Source organism: Triplophysa dalaica, chromosome 12 (genome assembly GCF_015846415.1).
Source record: "Triplophysa dalaica isolate WHDGS20190420 chromosome 12, ASM1584641v1, whole genome shotgun sequence".
Classification (NCBI taxonomy): domain Eukaryota; kingdom Metazoa; phylum Chordata; class Actinopteri; order Cypriniformes; family Nemacheilidae; genus Triplophysa; species Triplophysa dalaica.
The window spans coordinates 10,465,540-10,483,125 of record NC_079553.1 but is presented as its reverse complement, the minus strand read 5'-3'; the positions used below and the strand labels follow the sequence as shown (position 1 = coordinate 10,483,125).

Below are 17,586 nucleotides of genomic sequence, written 5' to 3'. Positions count from 1 at the left end.
ACAGGAAGGTTTTAATTGCAGCTTTTCCAAACAGGTTAAGCAACTTTCTTGAAGTAAACCACGTTTAAAATAGTTAGACTTTGGTCACGCAAGACAGGTGTAGGATCATTTTAGAGACGGTAAGTACTTGTAGATTCTTTTTATTTTAACAATCAAAAAGCTATCAAATGTAATGTTGTTATGCTATGGCTGATTTGTTGAAGGATGTGTATTTTTGAAGGAGAAAAGGAGGCAGAACAGACCATGTTAGTTTGCTTAAAGCCACACACCGTTCTCAGTGTTGTTCATGAAAATAGAACATGATGCTCTTCTTTCTCTTCATTCTCTTTGGTAAGTGTGCAAAAAGAGACTTGTGTATACATCTTTCAGTTTATGTGTGTGTACGATTTGTGATTTATTATATGATTTATACTTTAGAGTTGAAGTTAAACTTCATGATGTGATCTTGTGTCTTTTTAGGAGTCCTCTCCTGCACTTCAAGCCAAATGTATAGGGAATATCACTTCATAAACGTAAATAAGAACTGGACTGAGGCTCAGAGTTTCTGCCAGGCGATGTACACAGATCTGGCAACTGTAAATAATAGAGATGAGATGAACAGCTTGCACAAAAACATATCTGATGTGTCACAAGATATGTATATTGGACTTTATAGAAGTCAAGTGTTCAAATGGCATTGCTCAGTGACAGATGGTTTCTTCAGTGGAGGGGGTTCAGTTTTTGAAAACTGGAAACCAACAATTTCAGATGGAAATCACGAGGGCTGTGCCGTAATGGAAAACAATGGGAAGTGGATTAATGATAGCTGTGATTCACAGAGACAGTTTGTTTGCTTTAATGGTAAGTCACCGTATTCATTTGTCACTGTAACTGATTTCTAAAAGAAATAAAACCAGTTTAACATTGTACCATATGTGATGTAACACATCTAAACCTTTGATTTCTGGTGTCATTTGTCTGTAGCAACAGCCACTGAAAAGTATATTTTGATTGAGGAAAACAAGTCCTGGAGGGAGGCCCAAGAATATTGCAGAACCTTCCACACAGACCTCGCCTGTCCCAAGGTCTCTTCAGAAAATCAGGATATCAAGAACACCGCCAAGAAAGAAGTGTGGATTGGACTATTTAAAGACTCTTGGTCATGGTCGAATCAGAGCAACACGTCCTTCCGTTTCTGGAACTCCAGTCAGTCGAACAGTGTGAGCAAAGGCCTGGACTGTGCTTCAGTGATGGTGAACCAATCAGGGAGATGGAATGAGGTCTCATGTAATGTCTCTCTGCCCTTCATATGTCATGGTGGTAAGGATTTATATCTACCACATAAGCAGCCTTCAAATTCTGTTAAGACTTGCTCGTGGCTCAATGTCTTTTGTTCTTGCCCAATCTGACTCCCTTACCTTATGTTTAACATAAAGGTGCAACAAAACTAGTGACAGAAGCGATGACAAAGTAGACATTTTAGTAAAAGGCTCTTAAAATATTTTTATTTTACTTTAGAAGTCCAAAGAGCCTTTTTGCACTAAACATATTTTTTAAATTCTTTAGATAATAAATTGTACTTATGTAAGCAGGCAAAAATGTTTGTTCTATGGCATTTTTTTGCCACCTTTTTACCAGATTTTGTGTGTATTACCTACTCCTTACACTAGAGTGCAGCAATAGACTGACAGGACCCCAATCTAATCATAATCGTTATTAAAAAAACTGCCTTCTATATACCGTATATTATGCTCATTTTATATTATTTTGTTGCTTTATTATTTTTATTTCATAGCTTAGGATATGTAAAGGAGTTATGTTTGTAAAGAATCAACAGCATGTCTCCTAAAAATGTTTACAAACATAATAAATTATTATTATTATTACTAGAATAATATCAGTGAATAATATTGTTGTTTGTATAGCTTCTTTAATACAGTCAAGACATTGATCTCTCTTCTGAAATCTTGCACATGTGACATTACTTTGTAAAGCAGGAAATATTGTTGAATCTTTTCTCATTTTATTTTCACTAAGATCTGAAATCTCAACCAACCACTGAACCAGTTACACTACCAGCAGGCGGTCAGAATCTGAACACATCACCCTCAGCACCTTCATGTATGTAATGCTTGCCACATTCATCCTGAAGACAAAAAAAATGCAATAAAAAGCCAGTTTATTAAAAAACATTGCACACCATATTGATTGATATAGAACAACGTACATGTTATACAGCCAGAGTTTATAATAAATGCATTTCAGACTGTTACAGTGCAAGCCTGAAAAATGCTATTTTAGAGCAAACACATGCTTCCTGAATTGTTTGTTGTTAATAGAAACATAAATTGAATATACTTTTTCGGCAAACTGTCACACAGACAACTTGATTCTGGTCAAGGAGAACCTGACATGGATGGAAGCTGTGAGTTACTGCAGAAAACACCATGTGGACCTGGTCTCCATTCATAGCCAAGAGCCTCAGGACCGGACAGCAAGAAAGGCCACCGAGTCCAACACCTCTTACGTATGGATGGGTCTTCGTTACACGTGCAATTTTCACTTCTGGTTCTGGATAAACAACAGAGAAATGGGCTGCTACCAGAACTGGGCGCCCGGCCATGGGCCACATGGTTTTGAGGAGTGTGGACTGTCAGGAGCTATGGAGTCCACCGGGGGGCACCGTTGGGTAGGGAGACCAGGGAGCGATAAGCTTAATTTCATCTGCTATACTTGTGCCAATTCATGTGCTAGTGGTGTAACAATAGAAAACAAGAACACAGGTTGTGTATAGCTGCTTATATGGTGTGATATGCCACAATGTAATAGAAAATATGCAATAAAATGCATACAGTATAATAAAAATAAAAAAGTATTTTGGGAACATCATGAGATCAGATTTATTTAAAAGGTTTGGTTTTATTATTTCATATTATATTTATAACTTGCTAATATAGTTTGAAGACCTAATTTTTGGAACTTCAAACACTTAAAATACAAGCACTATAAATGCGCATAAAATATAAAATTCTATTGTAATATTGTACACATAAAGCCAAGGAAAACATTAAGAGACCATTTCAAAATTATTTTGAGTTTTTCTGAATTTACTATTTATATGTATGTGTTTGGGTAAAATTATATATATTTTTATTCTATGTATAACTACCAACAATACTTTTCTCCAAAATTAAAAATAAGATTGTTTCTATTTAAAAATATTGTTTTTACAGAAAATAAAAACCGGAGAAAGAGGTCAAAATAACAGAAATGTTTCTAATTTCAGACCTCAAATACAAAGAAGTTCATATTCACTTTTAAGCAATACAACAGTTATGTACATGTATTTAGGAAATGTAAAAAGCATGTGAATTATTTTATGAGTGCTTTTATTTTGATCAATTTTCATTTGTCTTGTCATGCTGTCAGTCTTTCACATTGCTGTTGGATGACTTTGTCACTCCTGAGGTTTGACACTGTGTTTGACACTGGACTGGAATGGCCATAATACATCTAGAAACGTAATTTAATGAAATCTAGAATGGTCTCTTTATTATTTATCGCGTATAATTGCCTTTACGTTTAATTGTACATATTAAAAAGCACAAATTTGTCTCTTATTACTTTGTCTCGCTGTCTATGTTCAGTAATTTTCCACTGTTACTTTCCTTTACATTCTTGTACTCACACACACCCATTTCCTGTCTCACAAACATCCTCTTTACACTTGGTTTACTTGAACATTGTCTTCTGATATGTAATTGACAAAATCTTTCTTTTAAGCAAAAGTTAATGTTTATATCTGAATCAACCCATATCTACCCTTTATGCTATTGCCCTCCGTTTTAAAACAAATTCTTCCATAATAAAGCTGTGAAACTAAGCAAAATTCTTACGTCTGAGTTACTTATTTAATCCTTCCAACATTGTAATCTTTTAATAATCTAGTTATATCTGTTAACTTTTTCATATTATATTTATAACTTGCTAATATCCTGTTAATGTGTTCAAATAAAAGTATGAAGACCTAATTTTTGGAACTTCAAACACTACAGCATTCACCCAAAGCACTTAAAATGCATATAAAATATAGAACTCTATTGTAATATTGTACACATAAAGCCAAGGAAAACATTAAGAGACCATTTCAAAATTATTTTGAGTTTTTCTGAATTTACTATTTATATGTATGTGTTTGGGTAAAATTATATATATTTTTATTCTATGTATAACTACCAACAATACTTTTCTCCAAATTTAAAAATAAGATTGTTTCTATTTAAAAATATTGTTTTTACAGAAAATAAAAACTGGAGAAAGAGGTCAAAATAACAGAAACGTTTCTAATTTCAGACCTCAAATACAAAGAAGTTCATATTCACTTTTAAGCAATACAACAGTTATGTACGTGTATTTAGGAAATGTAAAAAGCATGTGAATTATTTTATTTGTGCTTTTATTTTGATCAATTTTCATTTGTCTTGTCATGCTGTCAGTCTTTCACATTGCTGTTGGATGACTTTGTCACTCCTGAGGTTTGACACTGTGTTTGACACTGGACTGGAATCGCCATAATACATCTAGAAACGTAATTTAATGAAAATCTAGAATGGTCTCTTTATTATTTATCGCGTATAATTGCATTTACGTTTAATTGTACATATTAAAAAGCACAAATTTGTCTCTTATTACTTTGTCTCGCTGTCTATGTTCAGTAATTTTCCACTGTTACTTTCCTTTACATTCTTGTACTCACACACCCATTTCCTGTCTCACAAACATCCTCTTTACAAGTGTTTTACTTGAACATTGTCTTCTGATATGTAACTGACAAAATCTTTCTTATAAGCAAAAGTTAATGTTTATATCTGAATCAACCCATATCTACCCTTTATGCTATTGCCCTCCGTTTTAAAACAAATTCTTCCATAATAAAGCTGTGAAACTAAGCAAAATTCTTACGTCTGAGTTACTTATTTAATTCTTCCAGCTTTGTAATCTTTTGATCATATAGTCATATCTGTTAACTTTTTCTCCCATATACCCCATCAGTAGTAAGATGCTGCTTCATCCTCAATGAATCCAGCTTGAACAGCCTCATGAATTCTCTCCATTTGCTCTGGAGGAGCAGGGGGCAGAACGGACAGCAACTCCTGCTCAATCCGTTGTTGTCTTGCAACACTCTTATTTTCAAACTCCTCTTTTTTCTTCAGAACAAACTTTAAGATGTTTTTCTCTGCCGCCTCACAGGAATCGTGAAATCTATGACGCGCCGCCTGAAATTCTGGTCTGCTTCTGTCCATGGTCATAAGAGCGCTCAGTGAACCGATGCTCTCCATCAGATACCTGTCGGACACCTCTGTGTATGTTCCTGAGATCATATGAACCAGATTGGCGATGTTAGAGGCTTGGAAGGCTTGCTCGTAGATCAAGTCTTTCGATAAGAGCTTGTTATTGTAGGATAGGCATTTGGTGTCCGCAGATGTTGAGACAAAATCTTTGAGACACGGACTGAGGTTCGTTTTTACAATGTTGGAAATCATCTGAAAGAACTGAACCATCATCTGCCACCTCTGCTGCAATTCCCCCATGGCCTCCATACCTTTGACCAGCATGTCTATGGTGGTTTTGAAGTCAATCTCTTTAAGGTCACAGTTTCTCATGGTGTTGATGAGTTCGGTTAGATCTTTCTCGTTTTGCTTGTGTGCCTCCATTAACTTTTCACGGTGTTCCATCGACATGCTTAGCTGAGCTCGGTTCTGCTCCATGAGGAACCGTGCATTTTCTGATGCCCGTTGTGCAGGATTCACACACTCCTTATTGTTTGCTTTTTGAAACATCATTGGAGGTTGTGGAGAAACGGCTGGGGATTGTGTTGAAGCTTTGCTTTTGCTGTCAAAAATACGAGCAGATTTTTTTAATTCTGAGAACTCCTTTATTATCTTCAAGCATTTGTTTTCGTCACATACACCTTCCGGTGCATAACATGCCAACTGCCTGCATATGTTAATGCCCTTTTGGCATACCACATGAAGTTGGGATTTTCCCTGGCATTCTGAGACTCCCTCTAAATCTCCAAGAATTCTTTCGAACTGCTGTTGTATGAAATCAGTTTTTGTATACTCCTTCTCCTGATCATAAAGATTCTTCCAGTCAATCTCATTTTGGCCATTCACAAACATGTTTTCTTCTATAGCATTAACAAATGCAAGAATCTCAGCAGATTTACTCAATGATATGATGTCATCAATCGTATTACTGCGACCCTGACTTCTAATGTTTTGGACCGTTTCAGCAACCTGTGTTGGTACGGCACACATGTGTGTCACTGGGTTGGCTACAAATGATGTCAGTCCATTTAACAATGTGTTGAAACTCTGGAATATTCCTCCGGCGATCTCCATCCCAATCAAATTCCACCCAGTTGGAAGAGAATGCTCCGCTTTCTGGAAGTTCCCTCTAGCTCGCTCGATATCTTTGTCAATGTCTCTCATTGCCTGCTCAAGTCTTCTCTTGGTTTCTTGTGCTGAATTCTCACTACTTTTGGCAGCTTCTAGTTTCCTCCTGGTCTCCTCCCTCTCATTGCCATAAACTTTCTTCGAATCCACACATGCCGTCAACAGCTCCTGGATAGAATAGAGGACCGTTTTGAAATGGTCTTCTGTTTCAACAGACAGTTTAAAACATTCTTCTGATATGATTTGGATATTTTTCAGCTGACCTGGAAGATGTGCATTAAGGACCTCGTCATTGTCTTGGAATAAAATCTTCACAGCCCTCTTCGTGTAATCTGGAATTCGTGCAGTATGGAGACGAATTTGATCCATGTTTTTATGGGCTTCATTAAATGCCCACCAACCAGAGTTACACACTTGCATGAGGCAAGCTCGGAAGGATTCTGGGTATCGCATGTATTTGAAACCACCTTCTGGGGAATTCTTGTTGATAGAGAAATCTGTCTTGGAGGATAGGAATACCAGCTCTCCCAGGATAGCTATGGACATTGGTGCTGGAGTCAAATACTTTTCCCAGTTAGAGTAGGACAGCAGTTCGGTTTGGTTCCTCATGTCCTCGGCAGTGGTAATGCGTTGGGTACTCGAAATGATAGGATCCATCTCTGTTTCTGTTCAAAACAAAAAAGAATTTAGGATATTTCATCAAAATTGATTTTAGGATATTTCATAAAAATATTGTTGTGTCCCTTCTAAAACGCTTTTCCACCATCAGGGGCGTATCTAGGATATAAAACCATCAGGGGCTGAGCATAAAACATTAGGGGTTAATGTAAAGTATTTGGATTATGTTTTAAGGGGTATTCTTTTCAAGGAAAATATGCATTGCATTAACTTTTTTATGCAATATAGTTTATAAGCAAACACTAAATATTTTCAGTATCTATTTGAAATATATTATATAATATATGTATAAAAATGTGAAACCTATTAAAAGAATGCCCAAAAATTGATATAAAAAAACTGCTGATGAGACCATCAAGGCATCTAGTGGTTAATCCATGTCATGTTAATACATTTCATTTTCTTTATTTCTACAAAAAAAATGAATGTCAATTTTTTATGTAAGTATATAATTTTGAAATGTGCTTTATTAGTGCTTTCACGTTTATGAGCTGGACGATAATAATGCATGAAATTAACAGTTAGTCCCTTTAGGATTTCATTCTATGATTTCGTGCAATTTCTCCAGTGCTGTCCTGACATTAGCCAATGGTGGTATGTAAACTAATACAATCAGAAAAACTCCCTTGGCATGTAGAACAGCATCCATTTTACGGCCAAATATTCCAAATATATTCCAAATCTTGGGAGCAGAACGTTTCAATGACATTCGTTGCAGTGCACCAATTATTGTGAACATACTGTAGATGCACACTCTACCGCCTTTACTCTTACCACAAGCTGCCGTCCTGTCAGCTCGATAAACGGAGTGGCCCTTCAATTCAATAGCCTCGTCAGGTTTATTGTTATTAAGCCAAGTCTCTGTGACGATCATCAGGCATCTATTCGTAGCACGCAACATAATCCTGAGCATTAACTCATCCAAAATTGGACTTTTTGAGTGTAAACTACTTTTTTTCTTAAAAAATGTAATTAAGTAAAAGGACAAGTATTCATTTATAATTGTACTCAAGTAATGTACAAATCCCCCAAAATAATACTTAAGGAGAATAATCAAGCAAACTTACTTAAGTACTTTACACCTCTGCTTCTACTTTACCTCGAAGGGACAGCCAAAAGCAAATTGTCAGCAGACCTAAGTGCTCTTAGCGGAGCATATAGCTTAATTAAGTCGGAAAAATATTTAGGTGCTAAACCATTAAGCGATTTAATTGAACGAAATAGAAGCCTGACTATTGCCTATATAGAAACTATCACAGTAGTCCAGATGAGGAAAGATTTTTCCTTGGTGAGTTGTCTCATTTGGAAAAAACTAGATTAAAGTATACCGTTAATCTGTTTGTCTAGTTTCAAATCACAATCCTTAATAACACCTACATTTTTAACATAGGGCTTCACAACTGGTATAATTCACCAAGGTACAAATCTAATGACTCACAGGTACCTCCCTGTTTAAACAGCATAACTTCCATTTTGTTTTCATTAAAATTAGGGACATTTATTGACATCCAGTCCTTGATTTCCTCAAGGCACTGCAGTAGTGGTGCTTGAGAGCCAATATCTTTCATTTAAAAGGGAATAAATTTGCGTGTCATCAGCGTGGCAATGAATTAAAAAAATCCTAAACATATGTCCTAAGTGAAACATATACAGTGAGAACAGAATAGACACCAAAATGGAGCCCTGGGGTGAAACCATGACATTATCGTGTGATATTCGGCAGCTCCATCAAGGGTTACTTGCTGAACGTGCTTTCATAGGCTGGAATGCAAATGTAGTTAAGGCCAAATGCTTGCCAATTTTTAAAAGAAAGCATTTCATCTGGCAGGCTCTTATCTCATGAGCCGGGGCTGTTGCTCATGATACCAATATTATGAACAAAAACTCAACTGTACTAAGACTAGTTCTATCAAACTGTTAAGCCAAAAAAAAACCTGCTCTTTTCAAAACTTATAACAATTATTGCGGAAATATTTTCATGTATTTATCATTTTTAAAAAGACACTTTACTTGCCAAGAGATTCTTCTTGTGAGAGAACATACAGAGAGTTTAATGCCATTGCTACTGTACGGTGTCTGTTTGCATCTCGGCAAACTTTATGTCTACAGCTGGATACATATCAATTGTATTGATATGTCTAGATATTACAGTGCCAGAAACACATATTCCAAAATGAAATGGGAGGTGGATTTTGGAATTTCAGAGAAAACTCGATGTGATTTACGAAATGACATGACAATTCTGTTTTGTCACTATTTAAATGAATAAAAGGAAACATTAAAACCTAAATCACTGATCTTTGTTTAGTTTTTCTGAGCTATCCTGGGGGGTGTTTGAACATATAGTAGCATGAAAATAACATGTAACAGGGATTTTAAGAAGAGCTTTGTCCATTTAACTACATCAGCATTAAGAGACAATAACCTGTAACGTAGAGGGTTTGACGGATTATCCGATTAAGGTTTACGGATCCGTTTGTAGTAAATTATGAATTTTATTAAATGATGACAAAATAAAGATCTAAACAAAGAATGCGTAATCCCCATGGCAAACTAAGAACAAGAAACATAACAAAAGCTCTAACAGGACAAGAGCCAGATTAACCCAATACATCGACTCAACCCAGACAAAGGAAACACAGGGGTTTAAAAACATAGAAACTAACAAGATAACCAGACACATCTGGAGGAACTAATTAACACTAAAAACTACAAGGACTACAAAACATGGCACACGTTTTCAGCTGAGGCCGCCAGCTGAAATGCTTTCTTTTAAAAAATGGAGAGAGAGAGAGAATACATCATGTTCTTCCTGTGATCCTGTCAAAATCCTGGCTAAAGTCTCATAATTCTGAGAAAATGAGCACTAAAGTTTGATTTCAAGCATTTTTTTAAATTTAGATTTTAATCTTTGACCTCAACTCAATTTTAAACATATCAAAATCAGATTTTCACGGAATCTGACATCATGAAGGATCCTATCACAGTGAGAAAACGGTAAATCACAACGGTAAAAAGCTGTTTTCACATGTTATCTGTGAGACTTAAAACTCCAGGTCTGTACATTTAAAATGACAGACTAATAAACATTTACATACTGTACATGCCGATGTTCACAGACAGTCACAGAGCGACATTTTTATAAAAGCACTCAGGATTGGGATTTTTTCTACATAAGTCTTGAATGTTTCTGCCATAAATTGACTTGAATCTACTAGCTAGCGAGCAGAAAATACAATGTGTATTTTTAATTTGTGCAAATATAAATGCAGTTGCATTACCTTGTTTAAGTTCGAGAGATGTCTCAGGGATAGGGTCTGTTGAGATGCTGTTTTAAAGTGGTAAGACGTGGTAAGAGAGTTTCATGTGGTGTCCGCGCCCCTGTGTTCTGTTTGTAACGGAAAGTAGTTCAGCTAGAGGTCAGGCATAAATACAGCGCAGCGGAGCTGTTTGTCATCGAGCGAAATTCTGACTGTAACATAAGCATAACTTGAGGGCTTTAAGACTGGTTCGGTGATTTCAAGAATGAAAGCACAGAGAGCTTTGTTCATTATATAGAATTTAACTTTGGCTTCTCTCAGTTTTGGACACAGTAAGGACACGGTAAGGCTTGTTTTGATATTTTGCCATTTACACAATTTAATAGATCACGGTTGCTCTAATAGCACACATACAGTTAATCTCTGAGACATCTATCTGATGTCTGCATTAACACCTGCAAGATGTATTTTTGGATTGTTTTGAGACATCTCCTGTCAGATGTCATACAGATATTTGGAAGATATCTGTAAGATGTTTATGATTTAGAATGTATTTAAAACTTCTTTTAAAACACGTTAAAGAGACATTGTAGATGCAGCAAATGTCTTCAGATCTCCAGATCTTCAGCAGACATCTTATAGACCTGCTTGTGCTATCAGAGCTTAAGCTAACTCCATGTTGTGTTCAAAACCACGTGCTGTGACATGAGATGGAACATCATGTAAATTGCAGACAGATTTTACTTTTATTAGAAGTTTAATACACTGTATAAATAAAGTTTAAAGAAGTGACGTATGATGAAAGAGTTAAAAATACTTAAATTATAATCTTACTGACAGCTCAGAAGATTCTAAAGAGACAATTTCCAAGTAATGCATAATTTTTTGTTTTATTTATTTACTTCTACTTCTTTATTTTGATTACACATTTTCTAGCAGCTGGGGCACCAGAAATATTCCAATAAATAACAGTTTTCCCTGTAAAAGTAAAACATTTTCTCTGTTTTTCTTGTAATTTTGCAGGGGCGCCAGAAATATACTATAAAAACTGTTTTTTTTTCCTGTTTTCTGTAATTTAACGGTTGTCAAATTACCTTTTTGATTGTATCTTTTAAGTAGTGGATTTGATTTCAAGCATTATTTTTCATTTTGATTTCATCTTTGATATGGCTTTCCTCAACTCAATTTTAAACAAATCAAGATTAGATGTAGACACTGTAAAAAAGAAAAAAAAACTTGGACATTTTCCAGCAGCTGGGGCACCAGAAATATTCCATAAAATAACAGTTTTCCCTGTAAAAGTATGGTTTTCTCTGTTTTTCTTGTAAATTTGCAGGGGCGACAGAAATATGTTTTCTGTAATTTAACAGTTGTCAGATTACCTTTTTGATTGTATCTTTCCTCAGAAAATCTGTTAAATAGGATAACACTTTTTCAGCATGTCAGGGACCATAATCAGGGACAATTTGTTTTCATGCAGACAGTTCTCTGCCACAGTCACGAATATAATATAAGCCTCTGTTGTATTTCTGTATAACAGGTCAAAATGAGCCAGTACTACTTATCCAGGTAAGTTATTACGTGCATATATTATATGATTACAAGTTAACAATGATACAAAATATGTCATATTAATGCCAGCAAAATTTGAACTTTCAGTGCGAATGACTTGCAGTCTATGGAGGCCATAACTAGGCTCATGCAAGAGGGTATTTGGTCTCTCAGTAACATGTGCACATCCCTCTTTAACGCACATGTAGATCCAGTCACTGACATGTGCTCCAATTTTCAACAAATCAAGAGACACATCGAGCACGCCGATCGGTGCTTGAAGGAGTCAGAGAGATTACTGAAAGGAAAACTGACAGATTTGGACGAAAGCATGGTACGACTTACAAAAGAGCAGCAACACGTTCAGCAAGAGAAGCAAGAGAAAAGCCTGACCATTGAAACATTACACAGAAGGATGACGTCTGCTGAAGAGTCATTAAACGCTTCTAATGCAGCTGTGAAGCAAGCAGAAAGAAACCAAGAGGCGGCAGAATATGAGCTAGAAAAAATGGAAGAGTTGAAGACCAGTGGTAAATTGGTGGCAATTGCAGGGGCCGTCATTACTGCAGTACCAGTTGTTGGGTGGTTTGCTGGTAAGAGACCCCCCTTTTTTATTTTATGCAACTTTTGTCAAATTCAATCAATCAAATCAGCGCCATCCATCACATATCATCAGAAGATGACATCAAACAGGCTTACACATCACATTATGAAACACATCTACCCACCTTAAAACTTGAATTTAAACATTTGTTTGTTTTTCAAAGATGTCTTGTTTTCTTTTAGGCCCACCGATATTGTGTGACGGATTAGAAACAATTGTCAAGGCTGAAAACGCCATCGTAAATGCTAAAAACGAGGTGGAAGAGTGCACGTCTCAAGTGTGGAAGCACACAAAAAATATTAAAGACTACAGGAGCAGAATCTCCAAAACACAGAATGAGATTGAGCGGACCAACCAGATGCTCAGTAATGTTCAGAGCAATATTGAATGGCTGCAGCAGCGCCTAGTGGTCATAGGTGAAATTCAGCACAATTTCAGGCCAGCTGTCTTCCACATGAACATTCTAAGTGGGCGGGTCAATGTAATGCAGACTCACACTGGAGGTTGCATTTACTGGGAGCCTGTGATCAAGATTATTCAAGATGTTGGGAATGCAGTAATAACTATTGCAAATAATCAGCTCCTCAATGGTCAGAATGTACCGGCTCTTATAAATACTTTGAGTAAGAATATTAGAGGACTGAAGGCTTTATGCACAACACCTGACCATTCTGAATATGTTGGCTATTACTGAAAGATCTCCATCTATTTTTATAACAATCATTTTTATATTACCAACCATATAACACCATTTCACTTCACACAACTGACTTATATTACTTCAGTACATTTTATATTTACATTACACAGCAACTCAAATAACAAGCACCTATTTTGTTCAATTTATTACTTAAATACTTTTAAACCACTCTGTTATGCCAAATCTCAGTGTAAAGTCTAAGTTATTTTTATAGCTTTTTATTATAGAAATCTAGATATTAGTTGAGATTTGTTTTGTCCTGTAATATTTTTTCACTCATTGTATTGCATATTGTAAAAATCCTTTCAAAAGTAATAGCAGTAATATGAAACTTTAAAAAGACAGAGAGGGGTTAACATGAAGTGAAAGGGATATCGGTTTAAATAGAAAGAGCTTACATGAGTCTCTATTACAGAATATCACATCAAAAGTCAAATACAATATGTATAGTGGATAGATAAAACAAACTTAGTATTTCTAAATGACTGTTTTGATGAACAATATTGGACTTTGAAAATGCAATCTTTATTAAAATATTTTCAATTTCATTTGATCTAAAGGCTTATAAGAATATATACAGAGAAAAGTACATTTCAAATGAAATCATGTTTGTCTTTTCACAGTTCTAATAAAGCAGCTGTGAATAAAATGTAGGACTGGATGTTTATTTGCATATGGCTCTCCTGTTTTTGCCAAGTTGCCTCTCCTGTTCTTGCCAAGTGGTGGATGTCCTTAGGACAACATCATGTTGACCCCGGAACAGCATTCAAATCAACCAATCAGATTTCAGAAATCTTTAAATTTCAGAAAGTTTAAGGTTATTTAATGTTTAATCTTTCAACCAGGATTAGGTGATTCTAGACCATTGTTTTTCACTGATCATTTCCCACTGATCATCTCGTCCCACCAGCACTTTATTGTCTTTTAAAACTCAGTAAAAGACGCATTCAGGATTTCGTATGGACATTTTCATAGAAATCCGATTGCTTTTGGACAATGCAAGTTCTCTTGGAGGACATATGGGAATGTAAATCAGCAGCCAAATGAACCAATTCACCATTCATTTGCATATTGCTATTGCCCTCTTAGCTGCTCTTTTGGCCGATTCCCCTTGACCCCCTGGAACAGCCTCACAACCAGTCAACCTGACCTTAGCTCGGCTGACCTCACCTTCACACCGCTCTGAAGAGCAAGCAGCGGTTGGTACCTCAGACCATCATTGCCCAGAACAAAATAATAGTTCTTTAAGTTTCTTTTTGAAATAGATCAACAGGATGCAGAAATAAAAGTACTAATATTATCCTGTCAAGCTACACAGAAATGATAGATTTAACTATGACTATCCCAACAATGGCCCTACAGATCCAAGATTTAAGATTCACTTGCACTTTTTGCACTTTATCTCACTTTGTCAGGAAAACTTTGAATGTTACTCAATGACAGGCATAGGTAATATTCCTACTTTACCATGAGGCAGATAAAGATGGGGCCAATAGTGGGTAGAAAATAGTCCATGCATTTAAAACAAGGTTAAAATTAACTTCATTCAGTCTTCAATAAATATACAATATAGATATATACGGATATATTTAGGCTATACTGTATTATATTTATATAATTTTCAGTCTGACTTCATCTCACTAGAAACACATTCAGAAGGTGTATTCAAGACAGTGGAGATTTATACTGCTTTAACAGCAATGTCTCATGATAACATTAAAAACCCTGAGATTGAGACATTCCTTATCTGGACTGTACTCCCCCTTTACAGATAAAAAAACATAACAAGTTTGGTACAAATTTTGGGGTACATAATTATATCCAGTGTTGGGTGTAATTAGTTACTAAGTAATTAGTTACTGTAATTTAATTACTTTTCCCTTGAAAAAGTAAAGTAAGGGATTACTCATATGTTTTCTGTAATTTAATTACAGTTTCTTTTGATGTAATTAAACTAAATACTTTGTGAAATATATGCGTGTGCAATAGTGTAATTGACATCAAGTCTTACTTTACTTTAAATCTGTGATTTAATGTATAATTATCACCTTTGTAAGACTTTGGTCAGTTAATAATATTATTTATTATTAATTGTTATATTATTTCATGTCTATCCTTGAATCACTTAACTAATCAAGGTTGATGTAGGATATAGAAAGTAATTAGTAATGAGTAACTAAATACTTTTTGGACAGAGTAATTTGGACAGTAATCTAATTACACTATTGAATATGTAATGAGTAACTAGTAATTAATTACTTTTTCAGAGTAACTTACCCAACACTGATTACATCCTAAGTACCCATTTTAATGTTTTGTTCTCATAGGAATAAAACTGTACCTTCATAGTACTTTTTTCCTAAAAGTGTGTGAACGCAATATAGACTCAGTGTAAAATCATGAAACAACAGTATACTACTTAAGGATAGTAATACAAGTTAAGTAGAATGGGAAAGTATGGAAATAATGTATACAATTTCATACTTTATAAAATGAATTTATAATTTAATAAATAAATAATGGAGATGGGCCGATATACCGGCCAATAATCGGAAACAGTTGTTAAAAGCAATTGTTCACACTATCGGCTGATGATCAGGGCCGATATATCCAGTCGATCAATTTTTTTTTTTTTTTTTAAACAAAATCACCATTTCGATGTTTAATAGTAATAGACATTATATGAATAAAAAACATTCAGAAAGTTAAGAAATATTAACTTAATCTTCATAATCAGCATTGGCAGATATCACTCAATAATCCAACAATCAGCATATCTAATAAATAGATTTAACGATAGAAAAATAAGTAGTGAAATACAACAGTGTTAGTTCTCTCTAGTCAGAATTTTACCTCTCAGACAATACACATGCAAATCTTTAGATATGAATTGTTACTTTCAGCAAATGTGATTAAGAAAGCACATACTGGTTTCTTTCGTATTTCTAAATTGTTGTGATTTATTTTATTTATCACCAGGCTAATGGAAATAACCATTCTCTATAGCATACATTTACTGTAAGCGCTACTTGTCACCACTGAATGTAAGTTTGACTATTTATCTAGTTATCAATAAAACTATCATTGTTATTTTTGTTGTTTATGTTGTTTACTTATTTACACTGGAATTTTTGTGTTTATAATTGTATTTTTTCTGATAAGTAGTTTTTACTGTGTATTTAATATTGCTTATTTTAATAATTTGTTGGTTAACAGTTGTCATTTTTGTTTGTCTTGTTTGTTTGTTTGTTTGTTTGTTTGTTTGTTTGTTTGATGTATTACTAATCGTAATTTCATTCTTTTCTTGTCTATATATTATCCAATATTATCTTCCTATGAAATGATTCAGTTATTACCAGCTGCTTTACCACAAGATTTAGCATTTTTCTCTTGTTTATCAAATAGATATTCTAATATGAATATGTTGCTAGTGTCCAAAGTGTCATCATTATATACACCTCAACTGCAATGAATCTTTACATATTTATTTCATGGTATTCAAGTATAAGTCTGCCACCACACATCCCGGATACAGATTTGTGTCGCCGCTTTTCATCCAGCGCCACTGGGACATTCTGTCCGGCCTGAATCGCATGCAAAGTTCCTTAATACCTATAGGAGCCTGAAGCAGATGTCACCGAATCGCAGAATCACATGAACCGTTACACATTAGCGGGTTTTTCTGCAGATCTGGCCTTGTCAGCTGAAGACTGTTCAATGGACCCTCATCAATATTCTGTATTATTCTGCAGTTCAATGTTAATGTCTTGTTGAAGCAGCTGCAATCCCCCCACTCCCCTCGTCCCCTGTTCCTTTCTCACCCTCCTCTCCTCTTGTGTGTTGTCCAGCTGCTGGTGATCCCTGACCTCATGACCCTCACTCCTGACCTCAAAGAGCCTTTCCCACGCCACACCCTTTTGTGTGGAGGTTGTCACGGTAACACAGTGGTCAGTGGTACCACATGGTATTCCTATAAGGGAAGCGTTTTGATTTTGCACATCAAGCATCACTAATGCCAAAAGAGTCCTGTTATTACAGCAGTAGTTTCCAAAAGTGTTAGGGAATGAAGAATTGACGATGAAAATAATAATAATATTGGTTCAATAATTAAAAAATTACCCCAAACAGGCGATAACAAAATCTAAAATTATTTATTTGTCCGTTTTATCTAATGGACCTTTTTCGGTTTCTCAACAGCGAAATAGTCATAGTTGGGTAAACTTCTGTAGGGGTGAATGGGAGACTATAACACAAATGTAATTTTTGCATTCTCATTTGCTCAAATAGCAAACTCAACAATAGAGTTTTCACTACTTTTAACTAAATGAAAAAAAATAGAGTGAGTGATAATGGCAG

At 35.2% G+C, this 17,586-nt stretch overlaps 3 protein-coding genes across 4 annotated transcripts; 2 read left to right on the top strand and 1 right to left on the bottom strand.

Annotated features, from left to right (window-relative positions):
- LOC130432835 (macrophage mannose receptor 1) lies at positions 1 to 3,599 on the top strand. Of its 2 annotated transcripts, none has more exons than XM_056762379.1 (6): positions 1 to 119; positions 221 to 330; positions 460 to 840; positions 964 to 1,299; positions 2,017 to 2,100; positions 2,361 to 3,599. In XM_056762379.1, the coding sequence occupies exons 2-6, from the start codon at positions 300 to 302 to the stop codon at positions 2,771 to 2,773; spliced, it is 1,245 nt and encodes a 414-aa protein (XP_056618357.1). In that variant the 5' UTR covers positions 1 to 119; positions 221 to 299; the 3' UTR covers positions 2,774 to 3,599. The 2 variants fall into 2 exon arrangements, with proteins under 2 accessions (XP_056618357.1, XP_056618358.1); XM_056762380.1 differs by having other exon boundaries at positions 28 to 119; positions 204 to 330.
- On the bottom strand, positions 2,142 to 10,499 carry LOC130432834 (uncharacterized). Its single transcript, XM_056762378.1, has 2 exons — positions 10,397 to 10,499; positions 2,142 to 7,102 (listed from the first exon to the last, which is right to left on the bottom strand). The coding sequence occupies exon 2, from the start codon at positions 7,092 to 7,094 to the stop codon at positions 5,028 to 5,030; it is 2,067 nt and encodes a 688-aa protein (XP_056618356.1). The 5' UTR covers positions 7,095 to 7,102; positions 10,397 to 10,499; the 3' UTR covers positions 2,142 to 5,027.
- Positions 10,500 to 10,539: 40 nt separating this feature from the next.
- LOC130432836 (uncharacterized) lies at positions 10,540 to 13,877 on the top strand. The gene is made up of 4 exons (XM_056762381.1): positions 10,540 to 10,718; positions 11,916 to 11,944; positions 12,035 to 12,519; positions 12,713 to 13,877. The coding sequence occupies exons 2-4, from the start codon at positions 11,922 to 11,924 to the stop codon at positions 13,222 to 13,224; spliced, it is 1,020 nt and encodes a 339-aa protein (XP_056618359.1). The 5' UTR covers positions 10,540 to 10,718; positions 11,916 to 11,921; the 3' UTR covers positions 13,225 to 13,877.
- Positions 13,878 to 17,586: the final 3,709 nt, after the last annotated feature.

Excerpts from the sequence above, each read along its gene's own strand:
- LOC130432835 (XM_056762379.1), top strand. The coding sequence starts at position 300 with ATGATGCTCTTCTTTCTCTTCATTCTCTTTG. Across the intron at positions 1,300-2,016 it reads GCCCTTCATATGTCATGGTG|ATCTGAAATCTCAACCAACC; the intron begins GTAAGGATTTAT and ends ATTTTCACTAAG. Across the intron at positions 2,101-2,360 it reads ATCACCCTCAGCACCTTCAT|ACAACTTGATTCTGGTCAAG; the intron begins GTATGTAATGCT and ends ACTGTCACACAG.
- LOC130432834 (XM_056762378.1), bottom strand. The coding sequence starts at position 7,094 with ATGGATCCTATCATTTCGAGTACCCAACGCATTACCACTGCCGAGGAC.
- LOC130432836 (XM_056762381.1), top strand. The coding sequence starts at position 11,922 with ATGAGCCAGTACTACTTATCCAG. Across the intron at positions 11,945-12,034 it reads AGCCAGTACTACTTATCCAG|TGCGAATGACTTGCAGTCTA; the intron begins GTAAGTTATTAC and ends TTGAACTTTCAG. Across the intron at positions 12,520-12,712 it reads AGTTGTTGGGTGGTTTGCTG|GCCCACCGATATTGTGTGAC; the intron begins GTAAGAGACCCC and ends GTTTTCTTTTAG.